Source organism: Chiloscyllium plagiosum, unplaced genomic scaffold, assembly GCF_037043375.1.
Source record: "Chiloscyllium plagiosum isolate Xiang-an unplaced genomic scaffold, Cpla_swu_hap1 HiC_scaffold_8, whole genome shotgun sequence".
Taxonomy (NCBI): domain Eukaryota; kingdom Metazoa; phylum Chordata; class Chondrichthyes; order Orectolobiformes; family Hemiscylliidae; genus Chiloscyllium; species Chiloscyllium plagiosum.
Window position 1 is genome coordinate 51,916,566 of NW_028270146.1, and position 15,191 is coordinate 51,931,756.

At 41.4% G+C, this 15,191-nt stretch overlaps 1 protein-coding gene across 1 annotated transcript in view; it reads left to right on the top strand.

The window, feature by feature from the left end:
- The window catches only part of LOC122553572 (5'-3' exonuclease PLD3-like), an 80,423-nt gene that overhangs the window by 24,245 nt on the left and 40,987 nt on the right, over positions 1 to 15,191 (top strand). Inside the window, exons 2-4 of the mRNA XM_043697587.2 lie at positions 846 to 926; positions 9,349 to 9,500; positions 12,019 to 12,202. Of these exons, the coding sequence (XP_043553522.2) occupies positions 846 to 926; positions 9,349 to 9,500; positions 12,019 to 12,202 (417 nt within the window). The remainder of the gene's footprint in view (positions 1 to 845; positions 927 to 9,348; positions 9,501 to 12,018; positions 12,203 to 15,191) is intronic.

The following is a 15,191-nucleotide window of genomic DNA, read 5'->3' on the forward strand; positions in this document are numbered from 1 at the left end:
CAAAATGAATTTATTTAAATGTTTGTTCCAATGTCCTCCAATGTCTAACCCAAATTTATTGAAGACTATATTTAGTCTTGATAATTATGGGAGAATATGTGGCAAATCAACTAGCATTTAAGATTGATATTAAAAAAATCTAGAATTTATTTAATATTTCCTTTGCAATATTTCCTTTGACTCACTGTGATGAATGCTACGGGTTTATTATTATCTTCAGTATCTTCAGTTCTCTCCTTGAACACAATAACTATACTTGTTCTTATTTTACCAACGAAAAATAATGGAAAATGTTATAATAGGAAAAATCACATGTTAGTTTTAAATTACCAAATGTTGCTTGATAAGTCAATTAAAACATTCACAATGATTGTTGCAAACATCTTTCTTGCATGTGTTTTCTCAGTGTCTAAAACTTCTACTGGCCAAAATTGGGTTTACAGGAGAATGAAACAAAAACAAAATTTTAGATTAAGGAACTGCAATTTATCAGGAACGGAGTTGTTTGCACCAGGTTTTATTGGTAATGATGATGATTGAGTAATGTGTTCATTTTGAATATGTTAGAACATACAACTATGTGAAAACCTAGGCCAATCTGTTGGGGAGTTTCTTGTGTGACATACTTTATGGCACCAACCTTCCACCTATTGATAGAGAACAGCTAGGTCCGTCTGAGAGGTGGAAAAAAATTGAAATTGACAAAACCCAAGACAATATTTTAAATGATGGAATATTATTTGTTACTTATAGCAACAGAGAGTTGTTCCGTTTGTGTCCTTGCTTGTGTTAGAAAACCATAAATATGCTGCATTGTTGAAACATTTGACCTTTTTGCTCTACAGATGAAGCCCCTGAGAAACCTAGAGCTTAGAACCTCACATGTGCCGTATGCTAAAAGCCGTAGGAAATGCAGGCACAAATGGGTAAGATTACAAGGCCTATATCATAGACTGTTATTTAAGAGTTTGATAGATGTTTACAAAACAGACTAGATCTTTCATTGTTTGAACACCAGTTATTTGACATTCAAATTATCTGATAGATGAACAGAAAAGTTTGGTGTTTTTAATGTGTTTGGCTTCATTTCTATGCGGAAGCTTTTCCTGTCTCACATGCATGACCAAAATGTGGAGGCTGTCTTTTATTCACCAATTACCAGGGTTAATGAAAGATCCATTGTGATGATAGGGAGACTTGAAATTTGCAATCTGAGTTGACAGGGAAGAGTAGAGACATTTGCCAGCTCTGCAAAGCCGACAGTTCCCTGAGAGATGGGCCAAACGACTTCAGATTGGAAGTAGAGGCTGCTAACTGAGGAGGTGGGCTGCACAGAAGACCTACCTTGGTCTATTGACACTGTGATGAAGTTTAATAATAAAAACATCCCTCCATCTATCACCCTTCATTCCCCATACACACTCCCCATGCTCCATCTTTGCCTCCATGCCAACACAGGCCTTCTGCTGACCCCCATGTCTCCAATACTGTCCATGCCAACCTATGCCCAGTTGCCCATGCTACATTATACATTTCAAACCATTGTATGTTCGTTTGTCCATCACCCGTGACTCCTAACAGCTTCTAGACCAATCTATATACCTCTGCCCTTTATAATGCTAACTCATGCAAAGTTATTCCTTCCAAACAAAATCACCATCACACCAATCCACCATGACAGGACCCAGGATCCATCCAGAGATAAATTAAAGATCTGTAAAATATGTGCAGACATTGCAATATTGAGAAAAAAGGTCTCATTTATAAAACTCATTAGCAACATTTACATTTCTTTAACAAAATCAAGTCTTATGACAACAGATATTTCATTAAAATGCATAATCCCTTATCAAAACAAGAAAGTTAACGTTGGAATTCCTTTATTCAGTGAGTCTGTAACTGTTTACAACTGTTCATAAAGCCAAAACGGAAGGCATCTCATTGTGATGATGGATGGTTGTGTAAACAGCTCATGCAGGGGTAATCTAGTAATGGAACGTCTCCGGCTTAGGCACACAGAGTGAAATAAAAAAAAACTCAATGCTTTAAAGGGACCAGACATATTTTTTCAAAGATTCAGATGCCAGGAGTTTGAAATGCCTTGACAGTTTAACAGCTCCCATTTTCAGGTGCTTTTGACGCGTCCTCTTACCACTTTTGACAGATCATTTGACACTTCTGAGCAGTCCTCTTGATATTGCCCTTTGACAGCTCCTCTTGACAGATATATGGTTCACACTGCCACCACTGTGCAACAGTGGAGCACAGAGTAAATGTTGAAGGTATTATTTGGGGTCCTGATCAAGCAGGTTGCTTTGTCCAGGATGATGTTGGGCATCTTGAGTATTGTTGGAGTTGCACTCATCCAGGCAAATTGTGAATATTCCATTAACCTCCTGATTTGTGCCTTGCACTTGGAGGGCAGGTTTTGAAAAGTTTAAAGGTAGCTTTGAGCAAAATGCATGAACTCTGACTTGCTCATAAAGCCATAGTATATACGAGGCTGATCCACTTCATTTTCTGGTCAGTGGCAACAGCGAGGATGTCAATAGAGAGAATTTCAGTGATAATAATATCATTGAATGTCAAGGCATGATGAATGGATTATCTGTTAGCGAGATGGCTATTACTGGCATTTGTGAGCTACGAATGTTACTTCCCAATTATCATTCCGAGCTGGGTATTTCAGTCGTGTTGCTTTTGGATAAGGAGGACTACTTCAGTAACTGAAGAGTCAAGAATGATGGTGGGCATTATGCAATCATCAAAGAATATGTTAATGTCTAACTTTGATGGAGGGAAGGTCATTGATGAAGTAGCTGAAGATCGTTGGGTAAAGGATACTACCCTAAGGAATTCTTGCAGAGATGTCCTGAAGTTGAGATGACTGACCTCTAACAACCACAACCATCTTCCTATTTGTCTGGTATTGCTCCAACGAGCAAAAAATTTTCCCCAATTTTTGTTGACTACAGTTTTTTTAGAGTTCTTTGATGTCACATTTGGTAGAATGTGGACTTGATGTGAAGGGAGTTATGTTCACTTCCCCTTTGTCATAGAATCTTAGAGATGTACAGCATGGAAACAGACCCTATGGTCCAACCCGTCCATGCTGACCAGATATCCCAACCCAATCTAATCCCACCTGCCAGCACCCGGCCCATATCCCTCCAAACCCTTCCTATTCATATACCCATCCAAATGCCTCTTAAATGTTGCAATTGTACCAGCCTCCACCACTTCCTCTGGCAGCTCATTCCATACATGTACCACCCTCTGTTTGAAAACCTGCCCCGTAGGTCTCTTTTATATCTTTACCCTCTCACCCTAAACCTATGCTCTCTAGTTCTGGACTCCCTGACCCCAGGGAAAAGACTTTGCCTATTTACCCTATCCATGCCCCTCATAATTTTGTAAACCTCTATAAGGTCACCTCTCAGCCTCCGACGCTCCAGGGAAAACAGCCCCAGCCTGTTCAGCCTCTCCCGATAGCTCAAATCCTCCAACCCTGGCAACATCCTTGGAAATCTTTTCTGAACCCTTTCAAGTTTCACAACATCTTTCCGATAGGTAGGAGGCTAGAATTGCACGCAATATTCCAACAGTAGCCTAACCTATGTCCTGTACAGCCGCAACATGACCTCCCAACTCCTGTACTCAATACTCTGACCAATAAAGGAAAGCATATCAAACGCCTTCTTCACTATCCTATTTCCCTGTGACTCTACTTTCAAGGAGCTATGAACCTACACTCCAAGGTCTCTTTGTTCAGCAACACTCTCTATGACCTTACCACTAAGTATATAAGTCCTGCTAAGATTTGCTTTCCCAAAATGCAGCACCTCACATTTATCAGAATTATACTCCATCTGCCACTTCTCAGCCATTTGGCCCATCTGATCAAGATCCTGTTGTAATCTGAGGTAACCCTCTTCGCTGTCCACTACAACTCCAATTTTGGTGTCATCTGCAAACTTACTAACTGTACCTCTTATGCTCGCATCCAAATCATTTATGTAAATGACAAGAAGTAGAGACACTTGTGGCACTCCACTGGTCACAGGCCTCCAGTCTGAAAAACAACCCTCCACCACCACCCTCTGTCTTCTACCTTTGACCCAGTTCTGGATCCAAATGGATAGTTCTCCCTGTATTCCGTGATATCTAATCTTGCTAATCAGTCTCCCATGGGGAACCTTGTCGAACGCCTTACTGAAGTCCATATATATCACATCTACCAGTCTGCCATCATCAATCCTCTTTGTTACTTCTTCACAAAACTCAATCAGGTTTGTGAGACATGATTTCCCACGCACAAAACCATGTTGACTATCCCGAATCAGTCCTTGCCTTTCCAAATACATGTACATCCTGTCCCTCAGGATTCCCTCCAACAACTTGCCCACCACCGGCTCACTGGTCTATAGTTCCCTGGCTTGTCCTTACCACCTTTCTTAAACAGTGGCACCATGTTTGCCAACCTCCAGTCTTCCGGCACCTCACCTGTGACTATTGATGATACAAATATCTTAGCAAGTGGCCCAGCAATCACTTCTCTAGTTTACCACAGCGTTCTAGGGTACACCTGATAATTTCCTGGGGATTTATCCACTTTTACGCGTTTCAAGACATCCAGCACTTCCTCCTCTGTAATATGGACATCTTGAAAGGTGTCACCATCTATTTCCCTACAGTCTATATCTACCATATCCTTTTCCACAGTAAATACTGATGCAAAATACTCATTTAGTACCTCCCCCATTTTTGCAGCTTCACACAAAGGCCCCCTTTGAGGGGCCCTATTCTCTCCCCAGTTACCGTTTTGTCCTTAATGTATTTGTAAAAACCCTTTGGATTCTCCTCAATTGTATTTGCCAAAGCTATCTCATGTCCACTTTTTGCCCTTCTAATTTCCCACTTAAGTATATTCCTACTTCCTTTATACTCTTCTAAGGATTCACTCGATCTATCCTGTCTATACCTTTTCTTAACCAAACCCTCAATTTCTTTAGTCATCCAGCATTCCCTATACCTACCAGCCTTTCCTTTCACCCTGACAGGAATATACTTTCACTGGATTCTCGATATCTCATTTCTGAAGGCTTCCCATTTTCCAGCTGTCCCTTAACCTGTGAACATCTGCCCCCAATCAGCTTTTGAAAGTTCTTGCCTAATACTGCCAAAATTGGCCTTTCTCTAATTTAGAATTTCAACTTTTAGATCTGGTCTATCCTTTTCGATCACTATTTTAAAACTAATAGAATTATGGTCGCTGGCCCAGTGTGCTCTCCCACTGACACCTCAGTCACCTGCCCTGCCTTATTTCCCAAGAGTAAGTCAAGTTTTGCACCTTCTCTAGTAGGTACATCCACATACTGAATCAGAAAATTGTCTTGTACACACTTAACAAATTCCTCTCCATCTAAACCCTTAACACTTTGACAGTCCCAGTCTAGGTTTGGAAAGTTAAATCCCCTTACATAACCACCCTATTTTTCTTACAAATAGCTGAGATCTCCTTACAAGTTTGTTTCTCAATTTCCCTCTATTAGGAGGTCGATAATACAATCGCAATAAGGTTATCATCCTTTTCTTATTTCTCAGTTCCACCCAAATAACTTCCCTGGATGTATTTCAGGGAATATCCTTCCTCAGCACAGCTGTAATGCTATCCCTTATCAAAAATGCCAACCCCCTCCTCTCTTACCTCCCTTTCTATCCTTCCTGTAGCATTTGTATCCTGGAACATGAAGCTGCCAGTCCTGCCCATCCCTGAGCCATGTTTCCGTAATTGCTATGATATCCCAGTCCCATGTTCCTAACCATGCCCTGAGTTCATCTGCCTTCCCTGTTAGGCCCCTTGCATTGAAATAAATGCAGTTTAATTTATTTGTCTTACCTTGTCCCTGTCTACCCTGACTGTTTGACTCTCTTCTGTTCTCAACTGTACCAATCTCAGATTGATCTCTTTCTCACTATCTTCCTGAATCCCACCCCCACCCCCCCCCACCCCACCCCACCTTACTAGTTTAAATCCTCCCGAGCAGCTCTAACAAATTTCCCTGCCAGTATATTCGTCCCCTTCCAATTTAGGTGCAATCCGTCCTTCTTGTGCAGGTCACTTCTACCCCAAAAGAGATTCCAATGATCCAAAAATGTGAATCCTCCCCCATACACCAGCTCCTCAGCCATGCATTCATCTGCTCTATCCTCCTACTCCTGCCCTCACTAGCTCGTAACACCGGGAGTCATCCAGATATTACTACTCTTGAGGACCTCCTTTTTAAATTTCTGCTTAGCTCTCTGTAATCTCCCTTCAGAATCTCAACCTTTTCCTTTCCTATGTCATTGGTTCCAATGTGGACAACGACCTCTTGCTGGCCCCTCTCCCCATGAGAACATTCTGTACCCTCTCTGAGACATCCTTGATCCTGGCACCAGGGATGCAACACACCATTCTGCTTTTTCTCTGCTGGCCACAGAAACGTCTGCCTGTACCTCGAATTAGAGAATGCCCTAACATAATTGATCATTTGGAACCCGACGTACCACTTGTTGCATTTAGAGCCAGTCTCAATACCAGAAACTTGGCTATTCATGCTACGTTCCCCTGAGAATCCATCACCCCCTACATTTTCCAAAACAACATACCTGTTTGAAATGGGTACGTCCACAAAAGATTCCTGGACTAGCAGCCTACCTCTCTTACCTTTCCTGGAGTTAACCCATCCATGTGACTATATCTAAGACTTCCCCCCTTTCCTATAACTGCCATCCATCACATACTGTTGCTTCTAACTCTCTCTCCAACCGATCCATTCGATCTGATAAGATTCACAGCCAGCAACATTTATGGTAGATATAATCCCCAGCAACCCTTAAACTCTCTTTAATCTCCCTCATCTGACAAGAAGTACATATCACTCTATTAAAGGCCATTTTTGCTCCTTCACAATCTACAGACCCAGAAAATAACACCGTCTTATTCCTCTACAAACACTGCCCCAGGTTAAATTAATAGTTATTTTAAGTTTAATCAAGAGACATATCTACAAAAAAAAATCAAGAAAGAACCTACTCTACTCACTCCTACAGATTCCCTGTAGGCCACACTTAAAACAACGATTAACTTATCGGATTCTGTGCTGTGAACTTCACCCAACAGTTCCTCCAAAATCAGTTGTGAAATTCACTGTTTGTTAGTTTTCCCAGATGCACTCCGATGTCCAGTGATACACGAATTCAAACATCAAAGGCCTTTGGATCTTTTGTCTATGTTTGGATTAAGGCAGTAATAAGGTCAGAAACTAAGTGTAACCCAAACTGAGTGTCAGTGACCCAGGTTATTGTTGGAAGGCTGGATGGATCATCCACTTGAGGAGAGAGTGAGGACTGCAGATGCTGGAGATCAGAGCTGAAAATGTGTTGCTGGAAAAGCGCAGCAGGTCAGGCAGCATCCAGGGAACAGGAGAATCGACGTTTCGGGCATAAGCCCTTCATTCACTTGGCACTTCAAGCTGAAGATTGTTGCTTCGGCCTTACCTTTTGTACTGATGTGCAGGTCGCCTCCATCATTGTGAATGGGGATTTTTGTGGATCCATCTGCTCCTATTATTGTTGAACTTTTCACCAGCATTCATGACTGGATGTGGCAGGACTGCAGAGCTTAGATCAATCTATTTATTGTGGGAAGACTTACCTCTATTTATCACTTGCTGCTTATGCTTCTTACTGCAAAAGTAGTCCAATTCTGCAGATTCACCAGATTGACACCTAATTTTAAACCCTAATCCGAGGCATAAGACTTACCCTAAAATCATGCGACTGAATAAATCTCAGCAGTAGTGAGATTATCCCCTTACAATGCCCAGGATTTGGCCACCTAAGGGCCTTAATTTGTCCATGATTGGAAGGGCCTGCCTCTACCTTTCCTGTCACTGGTAAAGTTGTGGTGGGACCATGGACAGAGCTGGTGTCATAGAATTGTTGAACACTTCTGGCCTGTAAATCTGCTCCAGGGAGCGATAAAATCCAGCCCACACTAATTCTACTTCCTGAGCCATCATCCAAGATCCTTTCTCATTTCTTTCCCTATTGCATCCTTTAATATCAGGGCCACTCCTCTTCCTTCTCCATTCTCACTATAATTTCTAAATAAAACAAAGAACAATGCAGTGCAGAACAAGCGCTTCACCCCTCCAAGCCAGTGTTGCCCTGGAATGTGCCCTGGAATATTTAATTTTCAATCTTAGACAATTTATAACTATGGGCTTGACTTTGGAGGGGGTTGGGGCTTGTAAAATACCTTCACATCCATTCCCATGCTTAGTCCCAAAATATAGAGGGTGGGAGGGAGTGGTATTTAAGAGGCTCCTTACTTACTGGAGGCCGGGGGATTTATGAGGCATCATTTGAGACTGGTAGTAGTTCTGACAGCACCCAGTATTGAGCTGTATGGGACTTTTGGAGTAGCAATTGGGGGGGGATTTCATAAATCATCCATTACACATCTCCCTATACCCCCCTCCCCCAACCACCCCCGAATGAACTCTCCCGCATGTCTCAAGTGGCCATTAGATCAAAACCATTTATCCCTCTTTATTTATTTATTGTGGGAAGACTTACCTCTATTTATCACTTGCTGCTTATGCTTCTTACTGCAAAAGTAGTCCAATTCTGCAGATTCACCAGATTGACACCTAATTTTAAACCCTAATCCGAGTCTATCTTGTTGTGAATGCTTTGAGCATTCAGAAACACAGTTTTAAATTATTTTCTACTAATGCTATTTCCATTGTCGATGCATTATTACCATTAAGACCTTTGTCCTTTACTGCTCCTCTGTGCATAACTTTATTCAAAATTCTCTACTGCTCTGTTGCTTCCACAGTTTTCTTTCAAATTCGACATTTCTCTTCACCTGAACCCTTCCTCTGCTCATTTTGGTCAGCATTTCCAACATGAAGCTTGGGTATATATTATTTTCAAAAGTTCAGTGCAACCAACATTCCCACTAAGCTGAATGACCACAATGCTAAGCTGCATTGAAGTCCAGTTTCAGATGTCACTAACAAACACAGATCACAGAGGTCTGTGCAGATGAAGATGAAGGGAATGTAGAGTATTACCCCACTTTGCTCTTACCTTTATTCCATTCAAAGCAAATTAATGAAGGTTTGGTCTAAGTAACACTTGAGTAATGTGCAGTAGTGATTGACCAAACGACGAGAGAACAAGGTAAGAGAATGAAAAAGGAAGACAGAAAACCTAAGTCTCAGGTAGTTGTGTAGTTCTCTGTGTTCACCTGCTTGCTTTTAAAAGTATTTGGGTATTGTGATTCTTTTTCAGTGGAAAGGACCAATTGTTTTCCTATTACTCATGACTGTTTGCCTGGCGATCTTTGCACTTACGCAGTCAGTTCGCAAACTAATTGATGATTTACCAGGCAAAGAGAAAGCTTGGAAAGAGCTGCAAAGTACAACCTGTGATGATCCCTGTAGGTAAGAGTATCCAATTAAAAGTCAACTATGAAATCAAAACAAAACCTGAAGAAAACTTAATTAAAATGAAGAACTGCAGATACTGAAATTCTGAAAGAGATGCTGCCAGATCTGTTGAATTCCTCCAGCAATTTCTCTTTGTGTTTCTAAACAAAATTCAGATTTTCCTTTCTAGTGCAGCCACACTTAGAATATTGTGTACAGTTCTCGTCGCCATATTTCAGGAAGGATGTGGAAACATTGGAAAAGGTGCAGAGGAGATTTACCAGGATGTTGCCTGGTCTTATGAGGAAAGGCTAAGAGACTTGGGTCTGTTCTCATTGGCAAGAAGAAGAATAAGAGGGAATTTGATAGAAACATACAAGATGATCGGAAGATTAGATAGGGTAGACAATGAAAGTCTTTGTCCTGGGATGATGACGTCAGCTTGTACGAGGGGGCATAAGTACAAATTGAGGGATGATAGGTTTAAGACAGATGTCAGAGACAGGTTCTTTCCTCAGAGAGTGGTAAGGGAGTGGAATGCTCTACCTGCCAATGCAGTCAACTCAGCCACATTAGGGAGATTTAAACAATCCTTGGATAAGCACATGGATGATGATGGGATAGTGTAGGGGGACGAGCTGAGATTAGTTCACAGGTCGGTGCAACATCGAGGCCTGAAGGGCCTGTTCTGTGCTGTATTGTTCTATGTTCTATGTTCTAAAAACAGAAATTGCTGGATAAACTCAGCAGGTCTGGAGAAAAAACACTTAACATTTTGAATCTGGTGACCCTTCTCCAGAACGGACTTAATGTTAACTCTGCTTTCTCTGCACAGATGCTGCTAGGTCTGTTGAGTTCTTCCAGCAATTTCTCTTTGTGTTTCTAAAGAAAATTCAGCTTTTTCTATTATCATAAAAATTGCAGGATAAAAGGGACATTTAGCCTTTTCCATTTTCTCCTGTGTAGGCTCTTTAAGCAGTTCTAGCTACGCTAATACATCAGTTTCTGATCTCTCAGTTTTCTTGTGCAATTGAGTGAGAATGTACAAATTAGGAGCAGGACTAATCCACTCGACCCCTTGAGCCTGCTCCGCCACTCAATAAAAATCATGACTGATCTGATTACGGCCTCAATTCCTCCATATTCTGTCTGTCCCCTCTATTATTCTTGTCAATCAAAAATCTAACTCAGTCCTGGATGTACTCAATGTCTCAGACTCCACTGTTCTCTGTGGAAGAGAATTCTGCCCAATAATGACTCTCTGAGAGGATAAATCCTCTTCATCTCCAACTTAATTGGGAGACATCTTAATCTACTTACTTATCTTAAAGGTATCAATTTTCCTGGTCTCTTTCTATTCTATTACTGGACAAGATCAGTACACCTAATGCACACAAAGCTTTGGATGATTGTGGAGTCTCTGCCCATTAAAATGGACCTGTCCAAGGAAAACGGGAATGCAAACGGGATCTGACCTGTTGCTGGGTTGGATATTGACACAATATTGTTGCGCCCACTTCGGCGGGTCGGTGTGGACTTGTTGGGCTGAAGGGCCTGTTTCCACGCTGTAAGTAATCTAATCTTAAAAAAAAAGAGTGGTTCTGGAAAAGCACAGCAGATCAGGCAGCATCTGAGGAGCAGGAGAATCGACGTTTCAGGCTGAAGGACTTTTGCCTGAAACGCCGATTTTCCTGCTCCTCGGATGCTGCCTGACCTGCTGTGCTTTTCCAGCACCACTCTAATCTTGACTCTAATCGCCAGCATCTGCAGTACCCACTTCAGCCTACCTGAATATGGGAACACACTGTTTACTTGTACGTTGAGTTGGAATATGCAAGCTAAAAAAGACAAATCATTGTGAATATCAGGATCACATAGATAAGACAGATGGAATGAACAGCACAATTAGAATTTAATGTCTGCTATGTTTCTGTTGTTTTACATACATTCTAAGATGAATATTCCTCAACAAACACAGTTGTCCACTGAGGAATAGTAAAGAAAAATTAAAGTAATCAGCTGGTGTTCTGGCAGTTGTCTTTCTCTTTCCATTTATTTGTATATTCATCTGTATAGGGGTGGCCTTTGACAGTATGCGCTGTCTCCACAGTTCCTCAGGCCACACGCCAAAGAAGGACAGGTGTTAACTCTCAATTTCAGGCTTTGCTTTCTTTCAGGTATGTTGGAATTCATAGAGATCCAGAGCACAGCAAAAGGCCCTTTAGCCCATTGGGTCTGCACCACTCAGTTGGAGCTTTCTGGCTATTCTCCATCAACAGTGCACAATCAGCCCGAAGGCTCCATTCTTGAAGATCTAACATTCAGTTGCAGGCCTCAGAGGACTAAAATATTCCTATTCTGCAAGTTAATTGGCCTGACAGAGGTGGGTTGAGGCTAGAGTTGCTCTCAGGCATTGTTAATGCTACTGGCATTTGTGGTCAAATGTTAGGCGACAGGAGATCCAGGTAAATGTAAATAGGTTAAAACTCTCCATAATGCAGACATCTAACAGAACGTTGCACTGTTCTTTCAGATTTGTAGTTACAGAGAGCGTGCCAGATGGTGTACATTATGGTGAAAATGCTACAAAATATCAATCAACATATAACTCCTGGTTAAACCTAATCAATATAGCAAATAGCAGTCTGGATATTGCCTCATTCTATTGGACTCTTACCGGCCATGATATTAATGTGACTGATCCCACCTCCAAGCCTGTAAGTAAAACTGTTCTGATTTGACTTGTACTTAGCCCTGTTCTGTGTTTTGTGTCCTGTAGTCTGCTTTGAGCTCAATAACAATGTAATGTGGTGCGAGGATCAAAATAGAAAGACAGAAAGGAGAAGGCAGATAGCACTCAAAGTTAGCAAATCACACAATCCAAATGGAACATATGCTAGTTGCTGAAAGAGGTTAATGTGGAAACAATTTATCCTCTGACCCCAATCCGTCAATCCTCCTTGGGATACTGCCAGAAGATTTTAAATATTCTTGTTCAAAATGAGCACACATTACACCCAGTAAATGCAGACTCTTCAGTCCAATGTCAAGGGTGGGGTGGGGGGATCTACTAGAGATATGTTCAAGACAATTTTCACTTGAAGAGGCATGGTTTAATCAGGGATACACAGTGTTTGGAACAAGGCAGCCAGGTGGATCTCATAGAATATGAGTTCCCTGATTGGGGCTGTTAATCTTGTCCAATCAGGGAGCCCTGGCTGACAGGTATCAATACGCATGTCAGAGGTTCTGTTCACTCTGAGAGCTGACTCTGAGGGAGCTGTATCAGTGTCATGGACTTTCCCTATACAAATGAAGGGTGACTAGGTGATGGGATACCGGCCTCTGTAGAGTTATTTCAGGATAGTTAACATAGATTTGTTAAAGCCAAACATGGTTAAGTGCATGGCGTGAATAACAAAGTGGGTAGTTGCAGTCACTGTTACATTTATGAATTTTCAAAAGGAATTTGATTAGGCACATCATAAAAGACTTACTCAGAAAATAGAAACATATGGCATTAAACAGATGATGGACTTTTAGGTTTGAAATTAGCTGAGTGATAGGAGCCAAAGATTCAGTTGTGAATGGATGTATTTCAAACTGAAAATAAGTAGGCAATGTGGTCCCCCAGCATTCTGCATTGGGACCATAGTATTTCCTGTTATGTATAGGTTTAGTGAGTGAAATGTTTAAATTTGAGAAGTTTGCAAAAGTTTGGCAATACAGTAAGTAGGGAGCAGGGGACCAGAGACTCAGGAAACATGGAAAAGTTCACAGACAAGTGGCAGATGCTATTTAACACAGCTACATGTGAGGTGAAGCACTTTGAAAGAAAAAGAACAGTGTAATCTGAACTGTACCACAAAGAGGGAAGCTTAAGGAAGGAATTGGGGGAGGTGCATACCAAAATCATTGAAGATGGATGGGCAGTTTGCAACACAGCTAAAAAAAAGTATCAAATCGTAAGACGTCAAACTGAATATAAAACATAAGGATATCCATTATAGAGCTCTGAATACTGCTAAACTGGAGATGTCTTTCCAAATCTGGCACCACATTTCAGGAGATTTGTTTTGTGTGTATATGTGTATGCCTGTCTCTGTGTGAGATTTTGATAAAGCAAGCATTTCTTCTGGTGAGTGAAGTGATAGTGTGGGAACATGTACTTGATATAATTGGCAAAAGAACTAAAGGAGAAAACAGCAGAATTTTGATCACACAGTTATTATTGTGGAATGCACCACCTGAAGGTGTGGTTCAAATGAATTTTCATAGGAATTTTATAAAAACATTGACATTAAACATTGAAATCTGGAAAGTACTAATTTGAAAAGTCATTAGAAAATAAAGCTGGAGTATGGAACTAAATCAAAGTAAATCAATAAACTGAAATTGACAATATTTTTATTGGACTAGTTTTCTAACAGCTCCCCTCAGACGTTTAGTACAAATATTACAAATTTCAGTTTATTGATTTACTTTGTTATATTTTTATTGGACTAGTTTTTCTAAGAGCTCTCCTAAGACATTTAGTACAAATTTGTTTTATTCTATTTAAGCTCAGTATGTTTTTACATATATTAATAGATTAAAAATTCCACTATGTAGCAATGAGATATTTCTACCACTAGGTAGCATTAGTTCCATGTTCAATGACCTTACAATAATTTAACGAAATACATTCCATTCTTTTTTTAAACCTTTTAATATTAGGACCTCTTCATTTCCACCAGTTCTGTCACTACCAGCAGGATGTCACTGCTATCACATATTCTCTCCTTTTCTCTCAGCATTCCGCTAGGACTGTTCCCTTTGGGACACCTGGTCCACTCCTCCTCCTCTCCCTACACCTCCATTCCCAATATCTTCTTACCCCTGCACAACAACTTCCCCTGCAATCGCAAAAGATGCAACACTTGCCCGTTTACTTCTTCTATTCTCACTATCCAAGGCCTCCAACACACTGTCCAGGTGAAACAGCGATTTACCTGCTCTTCACTCAATCTAGTCTACTGGACTCACTGCTCACAATGTGGTATTCTGGCTCGTATATGTGTGGAAAATGTGTGCACATTCAGCAATTGACCGAGCATATTGCAGCGCTGACGAAAGAACTCGAAGACCTTCGGCTCATCCGAGAAAACGAGATCTTTCTGGACAAGACCTTCAGCAATGTTATTACACCAATCATGCCAGAAGAGAGCAGAAGAGAGCAGATGATGAGGAAGGCAGAGAGGAGACAGGTGCAAGAGACCCCGGGAGAAGTACCTGTCAGGAACAAGTTGAAGCTTTTGGAAGCAGAGACTGATGACACTGCCAGTTCGCAAGGCGGCCAAGTTTGTCAATCAAAAGTTGCCGCAGAGGCAGAGCGGAAGAGTCGGACATCGCACAGAGCCGTGGTAATAGGGGACTCCATCGTGAGAGGAACTGACCGGGGTTTTTGTGGCAGCAGACGGGATTTAAGGATAGTGTGTTGCTTTCCTGGTGCTAGAGTGAAAGACATCACGGACAGAGTGCAGGAAATCCTCAAGGATGAGGGTGAAGAGCAGGAGGTGGTGATACATGTCGGCACAAATGATGTCGGGAAGAAGAGGAGACTTCGGAGAACTAGGAAGAAGGCTGAAAAGCAGGACGTCCAAGGTGGTTATCTCCGGTTTGCTTCCAGTTCCTTGGGCTAGTGTGGCCAGAAACAGGGAGATAATG